Source organism: Rutilus rutilus (assembly GCF_951802725.1).
Source record: "Rutilus rutilus genome assembly, chromosome: 10".
Classification (NCBI taxonomy): Eukaryota; Metazoa; Chordata; class Actinopteri; order Cypriniformes; family Leuciscidae; genus Rutilus; species Rutilus rutilus.
Genome location: NC_140215.1, coordinates 10,637,497 through 10,654,106, shown reverse-complemented (window position 1 = coordinate 10,654,106; position 16,610 = coordinate 10,637,497). Strand labels below are relative to the sequence as shown.

General features: G+C 37.1%; 1 protein-coding gene across 1 annotated transcript in view; it reads left to right on the top strand.

Annotated features, from left to right (window-relative positions):
* Positions 1 to 16,610, top strand: part of pdia5 (protein disulfide isomerase family A, member 5) — a 63,710-nt gene that overhangs the window by 27,646 nt on the left and 19,454 nt on the right. Inside the window, exons 6-13 of the mRNA XM_084420245.1 lie at positions 481 to 573; positions 1,944 to 2,004; positions 3,255 to 3,322; positions 5,090 to 5,181; positions 7,764 to 7,835; positions 9,903 to 10,039; positions 12,378 to 12,448; positions 14,381 to 14,544. Coding sequence (XP_084276371.1) covers positions 481 to 573; positions 1,944 to 2,004; positions 3,255 to 3,322; positions 5,090 to 5,181; positions 7,764 to 7,835; positions 9,903 to 10,039; positions 12,378 to 12,448; positions 14,381 to 14,544 — 758 coding nt within the window. The remainder of the gene's footprint in view (positions 1 to 480; positions 574 to 1,943; positions 2,005 to 3,254; positions 3,323 to 5,089; positions 5,182 to 7,763; positions 7,836 to 9,902; positions 10,040 to 12,377; positions 12,449 to 14,380; positions 14,545 to 16,610) is intronic.

Here is a 16,610-nt window from a genome sequence, read left to right as displayed (position 1 = left end):
GGATCACAATTTACACAAAAATATTAAGCAGCAAAATTGTTTTCAACACTGATAATAAGAAATGTTTCCTCTTGAGCAGCAAATCATCATATTAGAATGATTTCGGAAGGATCATGTGACACTGAAGACTGGAGAAATGATGCTGAAAATCCAGTTTTGCATCACGGGAATAAATTGCAATTAAAAATATATATAAAAATGGAAAACAATTTTAAATTGTAATAATATTTCACAACATTATTGTTTTACAGTATTTTGATCAAATAAATGCAGCCTTGATGAGCATAAGAGACGTCTTTCAAAACATGAAACATTTTTGAACAGTAGTGTACATCCTATTATTGTAGATCCGTACCTCTAATCTCACAGTGATTCACTGTTAAAAAGAAATAAATGCACTTGCAGTTTCTTTTGACAGTGAAAGATGATTCTCTAATGGTCTCTTTTCAAAGTGTCTATCTATTCTCACTTCTCTTTTAGTCCATGGTGGCTTTCCTGAAAGACCCTGCAGGTGCCCCCCTGTGGGAGGAGAATCCTGAGGCTAAAGATGTTGTTCACATAGAGTCAGAGAAGGTAAGTATCGCTCTCTGAAGCACACTGCAGCGAAGATCGGTTTTCTGCTGAGTATTTATCAGGTGTGGGAATGTCACACAGAACAAAAGACTTGTAGCTGAGCAATCTGCATCAGAAGAACCTTCCTATTCTTCTGTCTCTAGAGGCTAAATCTGGCAGCTGGACTGTGTATCCAGGAACAAGTGTGGTTTTAAATGCCTGAAAAAAGTTGAATCTAAAAATTCAAGACACAGGGTTGAAATTATAATTGTGATAATATTTTCCAGACATTACAGTAGTGATGAACATAATTTTTGTCAGGAAAGTCAAACTATGAATTCATGGCCCTACCATACACTTCCAAGTGTTTTTTGCTAGTTTCAGCCCGACGCAGTTATCATTTTCACGTCCTGCGCCACGTCATTTATATAGTAAATGTATTTGCACCTATTTGTGCGCCCATGGGCGTGCTGGTCTGAAAGCGAGGAGTATTCAGCGTTGCTATTTTGAGGCAACTGAGCAACAAAAACCTGGTCTAAAGTCAATGACGCAGTATTTTTTTGGTTATTTAAAGGGCATGTTAGTAATATGTGCCTATAGGCAGTCGCACAATGCACTTCCACTCTGCTTATTACACACACAGGGATGCGCAGCAACACACAAACTAGCCAAATATTAAAAATGAAAGGATTACAATGTAAAAGATTAATATTATATACATAAGCATATGGTAGAATCTGGTTTGTCCCGTATATGGTCTGCTTGCTCGCTTTAACCTCGTGCACGAGCAGATCCGTTTGCTCTCTGGAGACGCGTCCAGTCTTTCCGCTGGCAAATTCCGCCATGCAAATAGCAATTCACCATGGCGTGAGTGCAACTGGCTTTTAAAGGGAATGGGAGATGAGACTCTGATTGATTTATTGCATGTTACGCCCAAAACACACCCATTACTTATTAAGAGAATAGGGAAAACCCTTTTAGACCATGCGCCAGGCACGCCAACCACTTTTCCCATCGTTAAAGTAGCAAAAGTGGATTCGGACACTTAACGCACTTGCGCTGTGCGCTTTATACCATGCGCTTAGATCGTTAAAATAGGGCCCTCAATGTTAATTAAATATTTTACATACTTTATATTGAAAGAAATTGCATTGTCCACCTTTAATAGATTTAAAATAAATGTAGTTGTATGTTCTACAGATTCAGTCAAAAACAGCCACACTGTGCTGGTGTGTGATGGAGTAATGAAGCAAAATACCATGCTAATGAAAGAGGCCAGGGAATCTCAACTCTTCTTTGTTGGTTTACTGAGATCATTTGAAACTTTACTTAAAGTTATAGCCACTCAACCCAGTGTTTGACTCACTCACTTTGTCCTGTTTGGCTCGCAGGATTTCCGGAAACTGCTGAAAAAAGAGGAGCGGCCCATCCTCATGATGTTTTACGCCCCATGTGAGTCACCCCTGTTTGTAATCTTCCACCACTAGAAACTTCATATGATGCAAACTGTGTGCAATCATCCAAGATGTGCCAAATTCGAGCAAAACAGAACTTGTAAAGTGTGATTGAGTGTGCCTGAATCAGTGCAGGTTATGAATGTGGTCGTGGTCTCATTAAGATGTCCACCATTCGTCAATGTACCATTAGCAAGAGTTTAACTTCCAAAGACTCATCTTGATTCCTTGTGTAGTGCTCAGAGGAACCCAAAAGCTCATTACTGCAATAGTTAAGTATTGTAGACGAGGAATCAGCTGAAACCATATTTAGATAGACATTTAATTTTTTCCCTCCAAGAATCCAAACAGTATCCGTTGAAAAGTGCTTCTTAAGGTTATATTTAACTTGTAGCCATAAGATGAATTAGATCATCACTATTACTATTACTCGTAAATACATTTAGGGAATACATTTTACTTACTTTGGGGTCAGTAGGGTATTTTTTTAAAGAAATAAATAATTGTATTCAGTAAGAATGCAATAAATTGGTCAAAAGTTGCAGTTAAAACATTTACACTATTACGGAAGACCTCTTATTTTATATTCATCAAAGCCTGAAACAAATTTAACGGTCGCCACAAAAATATTAAGCGGCACAATATTTTTCAACATTGATGATAATGTTTCTTGAGCACCAAATCTGCATAGTAGAAATTGAAAAGTTCTTTTCAAGTTTAATAGTATTTTACAATGTTTTTACTGTGTTCTTGAGTATATAAATGCTGTATTGATGATCATAAGAGGTTTCTTTCAAAACCATTACAGTATCTTACCAACTCCACTCAGATTTTGGCAACGGTTTAAGTTGGTCACGCGGATTTGGCACTTTGACCAGACGGAAAGCTGCTTGGTTTAAAAGTGATGGTAACACTTTAGTTTAGGGTCCAATTCTCACTATTAACTAGTTGCTTATTAGCACGTATATTATTAGGATATTGGCTGTTTATTAGTACTTATAAAGCACATATTAATGCCTCATTCTGCATCCATAATCTACATCCCTTAATAAGCAATAATTAGAAGTTTAAGGCAAAAGTCATAATAGTGAGAATTGGTCTAAAGTGGACCAAAGGGACTTATGTGTTTGCTGTGATTTATACATTGCAACACTATTGACAATAGACCTTTTTTTTGCCCATGAAATTTCATCTAAAATGTCACTAATGTGACCGCACCTTAACCTCTAACATCTCTTCTACATGTAGGGTGTGGTGTATGTAAAAGGATGCAGCCCATTTTCCAGCAAACAGCCACTGAGACAAAAGGAAAATATGTAAGTACAGTAGCATGTTAGAATCATGACCTATTGATTACTCTGCTCTCTTTTTTTCTCGGTTTTTTTTTTGTTTGTTTTTTGCTAGACTGTATCTCAACCAAAATTATTATTATTACTTTACCATATCTGGTACAGTTGTTGAATCACTTAACAGGTGGATGTTTTGTGAAACCATTGATATCCCTTTTTGACAGAACGTTTAGTTTCCCCTCATTAGAGCAAGAGGCAATTTTGCTTAAAAGCCCTTCTGCTGATTTCATAGTACAGTTATAAGATGTACTTCCTGCTGTTGAAGTCTATGGTGAAGTATGGATTATATGCCAACTCAGCTCAATATCTCTATGTGCACTGCCGGGAGACTCAGTACACTTCACCACACATTTTTCTCTCTCAGTCCTTCCCTTTTTTTTTATCTCCCTCTGTCTTTCTCCCCATCTCACATCACAGAATGTACACAGAAGCACAAACATAGATGGTTGAACATTCATTCAATATCAAATTGTCCAAAGTGAAACGTTTTTAAAGGAGACTCCACTGTGAATGTCAAAGCTGGATTGTTGTTAATGTGGAAGCTTGCGTAAGTCAAGAGAACATTTGTTAGTATCGTGCAGCTGAAGGTTCTTATGTTCCTTTTATTCAATGGTAAACTGAAAAATGTATCGCATAAAGAAAAAACACACAACAAGGATAAATTTATTTATTACTATTATGTTAACAATAAGGTTTCATTTGTTAACATTACTTAATGCATTAGGTATCATAAACTAATAATGAACAATGCTTGTACAGCAATTATTAATCTAGTTTAATGTTAACATTTTTAACATTTAAACTTTCATGTACTATAAGTATTATGAACATTAATTAACAAGAAACAGTAGATGATCATGAACCTGCATGAATAAATTCTATAAAAGTGAATTATTTGTTTATAATACCTAATGCATTAACTAACATTAACAAATTGAACCTTATTGTAAGGTGTTACTATTATAAAAAATAATAAATATATATATATATATATGTATATTATTATTCTTTTCCCCACATACAGAGGGATATAAGCAGTATTCATTTCTCTAACCCCGGACTGATGAGTTAGCACTAGAAAATAAGCTGCTCGTTTAGAGATTTAGATAATGAATGGTATGGACGTGATGTGTAGATTTGCTGCCTCCTGTGTTTCTGAGTTTCCACGTGCATGTGTCGAGAAGCTGATAGCGCTGCAGAAACATTGATGGATTTGGGAAGTAATCGCTGGTCAGCAGAGTTTGTCTGCATATTTTTCATTGGCCTGACGGATGCAAACGAGGCACCGGAGACTATTTGTGACACTCTGGGATAATATGCATTTATTTTAGAATTCATTATCAAGCATGGCCTGTCATAACAGTGCACTTTGTTTGAAATTAGGGCACAAGCTATATTTTTTCAACTTAGCAATGTGACACGCCATAGAAATGGATGAGGTTTTTTTATGTTTTGATGCATTCAAACACTAAGTAAATTGAGTCTGTAGGGACTTAAAGTAAATTGTCAACCCAAAATGGTTTGAAATTGTGTTCGGGATGCGATTAGCATGTCAGATCAAGCCTGCAATGTCATGAAAGAGTTGGATATTTACTGCGTGCCACTTCACTGCATGCTATCTCTATCGACAAGCTTTCTGCGTACACTGATGTGGCCATTCATCTTAATTTTCCTGTGTTTGAGGTGCTAGACAGGGATTGTTTGTTTGGAGGCTAATTCATTGCTTTGGTGTAGGTGTTGGCTGGGATGAACGTGCACCCGGCAGAGTTTGACGGGCTCAAACAGGAGTTCAGCGTCAAGGGCTACCCAACCTTCTGCTACTTTGAGTAAGTTTGATTCTTCGTAAAAACTTCTAAACACAATGTCACCAATTGAACTAAATCAAATGGGCTAATTTGCCAAATATTAGAGCTGAGTGAAATAGCTATAAAGGATATTTTTTATATTTTTCAGCCTTTTTATTGGTAGCACTTTATTTTACAGTCCTTTTTCCCATGTACATACTATGTACTTATTATAGTAATTACAATAACTCAGTAATAACTTGGTACTAACCATGATCCTACCCTGAAAACTAACCTTTACCAATGTAGTTACCTTATATTACCCAGTACTTTCTTAGGCAAATACACTGTAATGCACATACTGTCAAATAAAGTGGCAACCATTATTTCAACCAAACAGTCATTGTTGTCAAGTAAATTAAATGTCCTTCCTATTTTGTGGAATTAAATAATGTAACTTAAATGTAAGAAACCTAATGGCCAAAATATATATCTATATCTATATCTATATATAATGATATATATCGACCAGCCCTACCCATAATACTTTTTTTTTTTTTTCTTAAACCAGTTTTGCTTTATTATAACACTAGTGTTATAGGGTTATACATTTGTGATGCATTTGGTCTGAAGAAGCCTGGGAAAGATGGATCAGAATGGTACTTTTTCTACAGTCCAATTAAGGGCCACTGGCTTCGTCTCATACACAACAAATGTTTTGAAAGGATTTTTGGAGACGTCAGTGCTTTTCACCAGTTCCTTCACTTTCCAAAGGCCCAAGTACATGAAATGACAGCATCAAAACAGTCTATTTGGAGTGTTACTTTTAAATGTGGTAAATCAACGGTTTTTATTGTTTTTTTATTTTATGTTACTGACAAAAATACTGTTAAATAATGGCGAAAGAAAGAAGAAAGTCCAAAATAAAGATTTCTCATGAAACTTTCATTAAGTTATACTGTTCATCTATCAAAAGTTCCAAAAATACATAAAATATGGTAATTCTAGTAAATATTTGTTGAAGTATTTTAAACTTATAGTTGCACAAAATGTTCTTAACTGATACGCAACGTAGCATTGTGGGGCAGAGAAGCGAAATGCATTATTTGAAAAATTACTTGTTTCTTCCACAAAATAATCTTTGCATAATGCATATTAAATTCCAAAGGTTACAATGAATTCATTTCTAAGACATTTTTGGGGCAGCTTTTTATATGTAGCATGCTAGAACTAATAGCCCCAGCAAAAGGGATGATTTATGATTTTAAATGAATCAGAGAATGTTAATGTGTATTCTCTACATGAGACAATTTGTCCAGTCTTTTGCATGTATATTTATACTCGCGGCTGCAGCTGTGTGCATTTAGCTTCTGTTTAGTGCTCCTTCATTATACAGCTGTTTTAATTACTAGAAGGTAATTAAACACGGTCTTTCACGTAAATGCCAGATCTTTGCGCCCACACCTCCCCACCTCAGCACTGCTCTTTCGAATCAATTGATATTTCAGTAATGCATTATATGTTTGTGATCACTGATCAAAGTGAGCATATCTTATTTTTTTAAGTAATTTTTTCAGATTTATTTATTAATTTTATTTTATTATTTTATTTTATTTCTGCTGTAGATGTCACATGCTGGTTTTAAGTAAGGTTTTGAGTTCCCTTGGAATTTGATAATGGAAGTTTTTTTTTTTTCAGACTCCAGATTTAGCCTGACACTAAAGTGATAATTCCGTTTGATGGACATGGGTTTTCCACTTCATTATTATATTTCTTTGTTTGGGTTGTCACAGCGCTTGTGGATCCTAACTGATTAGTGACAGTTACAAATGGCAGTCTCCGCTAAGCTCTCACTTGCTGCAGATTATTCTGAGTCACGGAACGGGAGCAGATGATGGCAGATAAAACTTGAGTTTCTGATGTTTGAAGCATTCTTCCACATTCAGCTGTGTTCAAGAGCATTTCTGTATACATTCATGATCTGCTTGGTCTTGTATGGATTAGTAAGAGCACAAAGGCTGCTTGCTGAGCTCTTTGATTATGCTAAGAGCCCTGGGCCAAATGGCTTAATTAGCTTTGAGTCAAACGCTCGTTTAAAATGTTTATTTTGGATGGCAAAAAGCGAGCAGCGGTCTTGGATGCCTTGCGTCTTTTTTTGTGTGGGTACAAATATCCTACGCTGTCTAGTGCAATTTATGTTAAGAAAATAAGTGCTAATAAATATTGACTTCTCCCATTTAGTGTGTCCTTTTTTTGAAAGAAGGCAAGATTTGAACTACGTTTTCTTTTTTGTAAATCAATGCTAACAGCTTTAAACAAACTTTTCTGTTTTACAAACTTTTGGCCATGTTTTTATACAGACAGTAGAGAGAGGACAGGAAATAATGGGATCGTGATGGGACACGATCGGCCTGGATTGATCTGGAGTCTTGTGCAAGCACTGTGGCATGGGCATGTTTACTAATCACTAAGCCAAGGCTCCGACCTATTTTACAATGCTCATGATGAAATTAAAAACACATCATGCTCATGATGAAATAATGTGTTTTTGTTTGGATTTCCTCAGCCAGTTTATGATTTATCAAGAATTATTCTGTCCTTTTTTTTGTTCTTTTTCCAAAAAGGAAGGGGAAATTCTTGCATCACTATGAGAATTACGGAGCCACCTCCAAAGACATCGCTGATTGGTTGAAAAAGTGAGTCAATAAATAATCTACACCTTTTTTTCAGCTTTCAACAAACACACACAGCCTCTCTTCATTCATTCTAACACCCTTTACTATCTTAAAAGCTGTTAAGAATCACCATGTTTTGAAGAGGTGTGACATCTCGGACCTCTGCCCACGGTCTCCACCATTATCCAGGGAGTGTTTTACAGGAACTGTGGTGTGAAAGAAATGATGTGCACTGTAAAACACTGGACGTAAACAGTCCTCTGTGCCTCCTTACAGTGATGTGATGAGGCTTTAAACTCTCTGCAGTGTCTTAACCAACTATCAAACTGACAGAGTGACAGCCTATGTACACGTCACGTGAATTGAGTGCTATAACAAGACACATTAATAGTTTGTTAGTAGCCTTGTATTTTTATTGCTGTCTAGTCTGGTCCACTTATTCCGGTCAATAACTTCCCAATTGGACTGTTTGATCAATATGTCACAAGACCAACCACAGCTTGTTTTGTATTTTTTTGTAGTTTAATGGCAGAAAATCTGATCTTGAAATTAAACCAGCGTGGAAAGAATTCTAGTTTGCGAATACACAGCAGTTCAAAAGTTTAATGACTGCTGGAAATTCAACTTTGCCATCGCAGGAATAAATTACATTTTCAAATATATTAAAATAGAAAACAGTTTTTTTAATTTGTAACTTTTTACTGTATTTTTGATCAAATAAATGCAGCCTGGTTGAGTAAAAGAGGCTTCTTTTGAAAACAAATTCTTGCCAACCTTAAACTGATCAGTAGTATTTCAAAGATTTGATGCCACTAACCAGGCAAAAAAAATCCAGTGATTGGTTGTTCCTCAAAAATGATCACTGTAGCAAACCGGTACATTATAAACACTTAAAAGTATATGAACACAATAGAAGCTGCTGACCAGTCAGCTCTTTTCAGTCAGCTCTTCCCATTTTTGTGTGCTGTATACCCATGAGACAGTCAGTGTAGGGACTGTGGGTGGTCTATATTTTGTGAGAAACAGAAAATCATTATTGCAATCCCATAAACTATATGATAGCTGCAGTTGATTGACTGACTAATACAAGTGCATGTTAAGAGATTCCAGTTGTGACTTCCTGTTCTCAAAACACTTGCAGATGTCCCTGGCTTGTCTTGTAGAAATACATTTGAATGAAGTAAAGTAGGGGTGATGGGCAATCTTCCCAAAAAATAAAGTTATGATCATATAACACATAATCACCATCCATGATCTGAATCACAATCTTCCCAATGTTGAGATGTACTATAGAGAATATCCAGACTGGAACAAGCCTATGGATTTATCTCTTTGTGCAATTTAAAACACAACATTGAATTAAAGAATCAGTTGTCAAAATGTTCACCACGCATGAAAGACACATGATAGACACATATGATATAATTTGGCCAATCAGCACAGCCATCTAGTAGGCAGTCATTGTTGTCGTTTTAACATTATTATGAGGACATGAAAGATCAGATCTCCACGATTCGCTTTAAAAGTAGACTGTGGACGTCTTCAAGATCGATCACGATATAAAATCGTCAGATCGCCCACCACTAAAGTAAAGTGAAAACTCTAGCAAACCCAACCATTCAGTGTACTTAATTTTGAATGAAGAAAAGGGAAAACATTAGCAAACCCTACAATTAAGTGCATTTTACCCACTGAATGGTTGAGTTTTCTAGCGTTTGTCTCTGGCAAAGCTGCCTCTGGCTAGTCTTTGTTCAGCCGATGCACTTCTAGGAGCCAAGCATTTGACTTTGCGCTCTACGAGGGAATCATTTGGACTGTTCTTGTATGGGCACAGGGCCCATCAGGAGACAAATGTGAATTGCAGGCTCAGACTAGCTCTCTTCAGTCATGTGGGTGTGACTGTTCCCCACCAGATGTAGAGTACTGATGTGTACAGGCAGTGTCCAACTTAGAGCTTAGGTGACTCTCATCAGTCATTTGGAGAGTTTTGAGTCATGTAGCTGAGTCATTAAGTTCATAGGCTTTGAGACAACAAAAACATATTGACTAATGGAAATGATTTTAACTATTTGTGTTTATGTTGCATAGCCCTCAGCCTCCACAGCCTAAAACTCCAGAGGTGCCCTGGTCAGAGTCCAGCTCAGCGGTCTTCCATCTGACAGATGATTCTTTTGACACGTTCCTGCAGGAGCATCCTTCAGCCTTGGTCATGTTCTACGCTCCCTGTGAGTATTAACAACACGGCTCTTGCTGGTCATGGTGACTGATTTTTACAAGTATCATCTTTATTGTTCCTGGAAGAATATACTGTATCTATCAACCAATATGATTTTAGGGTTCGGTTAAGGGCTTGGGGCTTGAATGACATTCAAATTTAGGGATAGTTAAAGGGATCACTTATGTCATTCCAAATTCCTTAATTCCTTAATTCCTTCAACTTGATAAATTAAAGCCAGAGAAAGGAAATCCTACAGGGTTGTAACAACATGAGGGTGTGTAAATGATGACATCATTTTCATTTTTGGGTGAACTATCCCCACTTGTTAGAATTATGCTGGCAAGAAAGTTGTCAAAATCACTGAATTACCATGTTTTTTTGGAAATGTTATTATAATAACACCATAATGTTTTGCACACATTCTAAGGTAGAACCATAGTACTATTTGAAGTACATTGGAGTGTCATGTAAAATCATCGTACAGTACATGGATATTTTACAGTATGAGTCATTTTTTAAAGTTTAATTAGGAGTTCAAAGAGAGACAAAGACATTTTTTTATATTGGTTGACTTGCACTTGTGTGCTGTTGATGTTTTTGTCTATCAATTTTATTCTCAGATGAATCTGCCAAACACAGATTTGCTGATATGAGCATGTCGGTAGTACTTCAGTTTCTTGGGAGGTTGATTTTATAGTGATTGTAGGAAGATGGCTCTCAGGTTTCATACATTTTTGATTAAACACCCCTGATAGAACATATTCATTTCCTGGATCCTACCAATCTGCCACTGATCCTATAGTATATACACAAACTCTCTCTCCGCAATGAATACATGGAGAAGGTACGGAATGACTCGTTTACATTCTCCTCAGCTAGACCAAATGCAATATCCTTGTTTAGACACAAACCTCTGTTCACATGCACGCAGTTATCATCATGCCAATGACAACATCAGTTTGTCCTCTCGACACACATAATCGACACCTGCTGAGTTAGGTGAAAAAAAAAAAATTACCCTTTCTCTGCATCGGATTAACTATGAGACGCAATGCATACTGAACCCCTTCAGTGTGCAAATTCCGTGTTTCACTTCTATTAATAAAAAAACTGTTGCATCATTCTTAGCAAAAATGCAAACACATTTATAAATCCGTGACCAGATTTTTTTTCATATTCCCATAGTGTAAATAAATGCATAATAAATCCAAGCTTGACATAGTGAGCTCTGGTTTACGTTTCCTGGAAAGGCTGTTATGACGATGTAACAGGTGGAGAATTGGAAAGGAATATCTTTAAATACTTGGAAGGGAAATATAATTTCTTTCCAGATGATTCTGATCATTTCATGTTGTAGTCTTTTATGGATATTGAGTTGCTGCTGTTTTCATGCTATGTCAATTATGCATGACAGCCCTGTTGGAAGAAAAAAACAGCTTAAACCGGCCTAAGATGGTTTGTTGATGTTTAGCTGGTCTTCCAGTTTGACCAAAACCTCTGGCTAATCATTTATAGCAGGGTTTTCTAAATGTTTCGATGTATAAACACTACCTTTCGTAACTTTAGATTGTATTTATTTACACTGGGAATATTAACTTTTTTGTTTAAAACAGTTCCTATGCTCACGAGGCTGCATTTCATAAAATACAGTTACTGTATTACAGTAATAATGTGAAATATTATTACAATTTAAAATAACTTTTCTATTGTAATATTAATATTTTAAAATGCAATTTAATCCTATGATGGCAAAGCTGAATTTTCAGCAGCCATTACTCAGTATCACATGATCCTTCAGAAATCATTCTGATATGCTGATATGACGCTTAAGTAACATTTTCTTGTCAACACAGCTTAATATTTTTGTGGAAACTGTGATGCATGTTTTTTCATGATTCATTGATGAAGAGAACATTCAAAAGAACAGCATTTATTTGAAATCAAAATCTTTTGTATTGATGTAAAAATCTTTACTGTCGCTTTTGATCAATTTAATGTATCCTTGCTGAATAAAAGTATTAATTTCTTTCAAAAAATCTTACTGACCCCAAACTTTTGAACTGTAGCTTACATTTGTTTACTTTGTTCAACAAAATCTTTCTCAGTAGAATAAATTTGTGATCAATCTAGAAAGCAGAGTGAAGTAGTAATATTATAAAGTCTGGTGAATGTAAAAAATCATTATGCTAATCAGATTTAATTAATATCTTAAAGTGCACATTAACTTCGACAGCCCTACTTGTATACATTTTGTAAAAACATTTTTGTTTCTCAAACTTTTTTTGGTTACGTGCTAAAGTCAAAATTATTCACGTTCAGATTTCCTTCCTTGGGATGGTTTTTAGGGTGTGGCCACTGTAAGAAGATGAAGCCAGAGTATGATGAAGCTGCTGAGATCCTCAACAAAGACCCAGATGTGAGTTTCTTCATTCTAATTCTCTGACATGGAGATTGTATATTTGCTTGTTGTAAAATTCATACATCCTTAGACTTTGCAAGAGTGAACATAGAGGCAGGATAGCACCTGTGTACTTAATGAAATGGTTTCATTTCTGCTTTGAGGCATTCCTTGTAAAAAGTCTGTGTCCAATCGACTTGATTGGAAAAAGCCAATTGTAATTTCCCATCATCCTAGACAATTTAAAAACACCCTGTGGCAAATTCCAAAATAATGTTTTACTCGACTTCAACAAACTTTCGACTCAAAATGTCTGTCCTTCCATGATATGATGTTCTTTTTAAGCTTTAAAGTTACAACATGAGACAATTACAGTTCACAAACATCTCTGGCGATGTTGTGCGAGTGGTGTGTTTCTCATTTTCCAGGGCTGTCCGCTGCTCTGGCTCTGCTCTCTAGTCCACAGTTGCAGGCCAACTGCAGTCACCAGAGCCTTCTAGTTGGAGTATTTATCTCATTTTCCATTTCCTCTGTGCCGTCCCTCTGACCTTCAGCTTGGAGCTACTCAGAGTGATGCTCTTCCCAGAGTTTAATAACGACACGTTATGCATTATCTAATGCGTGCTCTAGTCCTCACATCTTCTCCCTTGAGAGAGCTGAAGTCATTTATTTTTCTCATTCCTTTTGCTCTCGGCCATACACAGTTTAAAGAGAGAGTCCACGTGTCAAAAATATTTTGAATTTGCATTTCGCTGAGAGTTTGAAATAAGGGTGTTTAAATGTGCATATATGACTGGGTTGCGAACATGACATTTTGCAAGTGGATGGTGGAGAAATTGAAGCGGCCGTGCTTATCTCTCAAGTGTGTTGTTGAAATGCAGTGCCCTTACTTTAATGAGATGTGTTTGTGTATTGGTTGTAAAGCAGTTTGGTTTGCATACACTTCTAATTGGCTCACAGATCCGATAGCGGTCTGTAGATTATTTGGCCCCTGCAGGGTTGGTGCCTCAACTCAAACACAAATTCTTTGTTTGTGATAATGTCTCAGGCACTCATTATAGATTTAAGGTATCCCACTGACAGATGTTTGCAAATAGTGGCAGTTAATTAAGTTTAAGCTGAGGAAACATTCATAATGACAATCCATTCTGCATCTATATAATGGTGGGAACAAAGCTGTGCCAAGTTGTGCTGTCATTTCATTAAAAAGACTTGCTTGTTGTCTCCACAACTTCAACAAATTGATTGCTTTTAAACTGGGGGTGTAAATGCATAAATCTGTCTATACATTAGGCCTTTGTTGCAAATATAATTTTCTGCAATTTGTTGGGTATATTTATGCAGCAGTGTTCTTTGTTCACATGAATTAATATGCTAACTTTTAACATTCCCTAACATTTTAAACCAGTTCGATATAAAGACAGATATATTCTATCTGTAGATATACAGAAAGTGGTTTTAAAATGTAACGTTTGAACTCAAATTTGAGATAATTGATGGATGTATTCTCAATTTCCTCTCCTGAGCTTTTGAAATTGTTGAATAATTATGCATCTCATCTACTCCACCTACAGGAGGTCCCTTCAACCACAGAACACAATCAGTATTAAAATGACAGCTTGCTCTGTTCTCAAATTATGTAGCCTCGTGATTTTAATTAAGTTGTGCGTAGACATTTGAAACTTAATGAGTTCCATAATTGCTGGAAAGTTTTTAGAGAGTGATTTGGATTAAAAATGAGTATCTCTAAATTGCGTGGCACCTCGAGCACATTGAAAAAGATCAGTTTGCACAGGCTTTTTTTTTATTTAACAAATGGACCAACAATGTCCAACATGTAAGATCTATGTTTTTTATGATCTTAATGTATTTTAATTAATCAGCTGTCAGATAATATAATGTTGTTTTTCAGCTGAAACTTTCTCTCTTTATATATCTGTATGGTTTTAGAGCCCAGGTGCACTGGCAGCAGTGGATACCACCATTCACAAGTCCATCGGAGAGCGGTTTAAAATCTCAGGCTTCCCCACAGTGAAGTACTTTGAAAAGGGCGAGGAGAAGTACACGCTTCCTCAACTTCGGAGCAAAGACAAGATCATCGAGTGGCTGCAGAAGTGAGTTAACTGTCTTTTCCACTCTGCGGTTCCATGGTATACTGACCATCAGCATGAGAAATTTAATTATTATTAATTTCATCTCTCTCTCGCTACTGTCCCTATATTAAAGTGCATCTCTGTAGAGCCGTTAATGTGCAAAACAAATAAAACACAATGGCTGTTTTTGACTGTGGATGCAGTTATGTAGGTGGATTGAGGTCTGCATGGGTAAATGCTTGTTTTTGCTTTCATTTATTTCTTCATACTTTGTAGTTTATTTATTATGGAGGTGGATTTAGTGCTCAGCTAAGGTCAGGTACAGGTGAGGCATAAATTTCATTTCGTTGAGCTGCTCTTACCCTCTACAATCTCTTAACTCTATAAATAGTCAGGAAGGTCTGCTATAAATACAAAAAATGTGTCCAAGCACCCACTTTGTGTTTTTGTTTTATATGTTAAAGTGGTAAAAACAAGTGCTAGACGTTTGGGGGAAAAAAGTGAATCTTTTCAGTGAGACGTTGCAGAATTGTTTGAAAGGGCCACACACATTTGACCTGGATGTTTTTCACGCATTACTGAACTTCGCACTAAGTGGGCCACGTAACTGACAGGGGTTCAGTCAATGGGAACATGCTCTCTAAAACACACACTGACTGATTCTAAAGAGCGGCCTGGATGTGAGCTGGGAGCCTGAGAATTTACTTTTATACTGCTGCCTCCCTTGACTTGTTCAACGGAGCTTGACTTCAATCAATCACTGCTAAACTGACCTCTCAGTGGAAGAGCTTGCTCTTGCTGTGATCCTGGAGCAGTCCTGCTCTGCGGGCATCAACTTTGAGTTGAAGTGCATGACTGTGCCATCTCACAGGTCCCAGAACGCCAGGGCCAATCCTGTTTTGTATGTCTCATGGCATTACGAATTTTTTATTGAGTGACATGCATATACAGGGCTCCAGACTGCAACCATTTTTTGAGACAGTGCAAGTATTTTTTGCAACTTTATGTGCAGGTGCAACCTGCAAATTTGGATTTCTTTTTATTTCGTGTTGAAAAACGAGTAGGGAGCAAGCGATTAGTCAACTGCGCGGGTCACGAGTCCTCGGTGTGTCTCGCTGTCGTTGCGTCTAACGTCACAGATCAGTCAAAAATGGTGAATCAAACCATTGGCCCTGTCCCAAATGGCACACTTCATATGCACTTACAGTCTTTTGGACTTTGAATACCTGCCGTGTGTGCGTGATCGTGAAGTCCACGAGAATGTAGGATGTCCCATTTGTCATTTTAGGTTTCAGAAGGGTGTTCGCACGCGCCCCCTTTGCGGTCAATATGCACTGGTGCAAACTCTGCAGCAGACTTCTTCCCAGCAGCCAAAGTGCCATTACGTCATGAAAGCGTGGACTTGTAGGAAGACCGCGAGTGTTTAGGGTGCCATTTGGGACAGGGCCATTGACACATTTTTTTTCACCAAAGCCAGGCCCTCTACAGCAACAAATTGCCGAGAAGGAAAACTCAAATGACAAGTCAGAAGAAGAAAAAAAGGCAAGACAACTATATTTCTGACAGGAATGGCTGAGGTAGTTTACGTGGCTTAGATATTGCAAAAACACCAACACCATCAACTGTATCTTCTGCTCTCGGTGTGGTCTAAAACACATGGGGAAAACCAAGTTTGCTTTGGCAACCGGTACAGCAGTTTAAACATGACACACAAGAGCAGCTTGAAGCATAAAATATGCCGAGACAGATACATTAATGAAACTGCATCGCCACTTCCAGCTGCATTTCACAGACAGGAAGCTAACATTCAGTCAGCAGATGATAGTCAAATTTTACACAGCGTATTTCATAGCTAAGGAGGAATTACCATTCACCGAATTCAAGTGACAAATTGAGTTGTTAAAGAATGGCGTAAAATTTAATCCTGCATACAGCAACGACACAGCATGTGCAGATTCGCTCAAACAGAAGACCCATGAGAAGATTAAGGACGCCACTTATCTCTCATTCACGATCAACATGACCAATGGTGACCACATGCTTTGTTTGCATCTATGGATGTACATTTGTTAAGCTTTGGGTCTTGT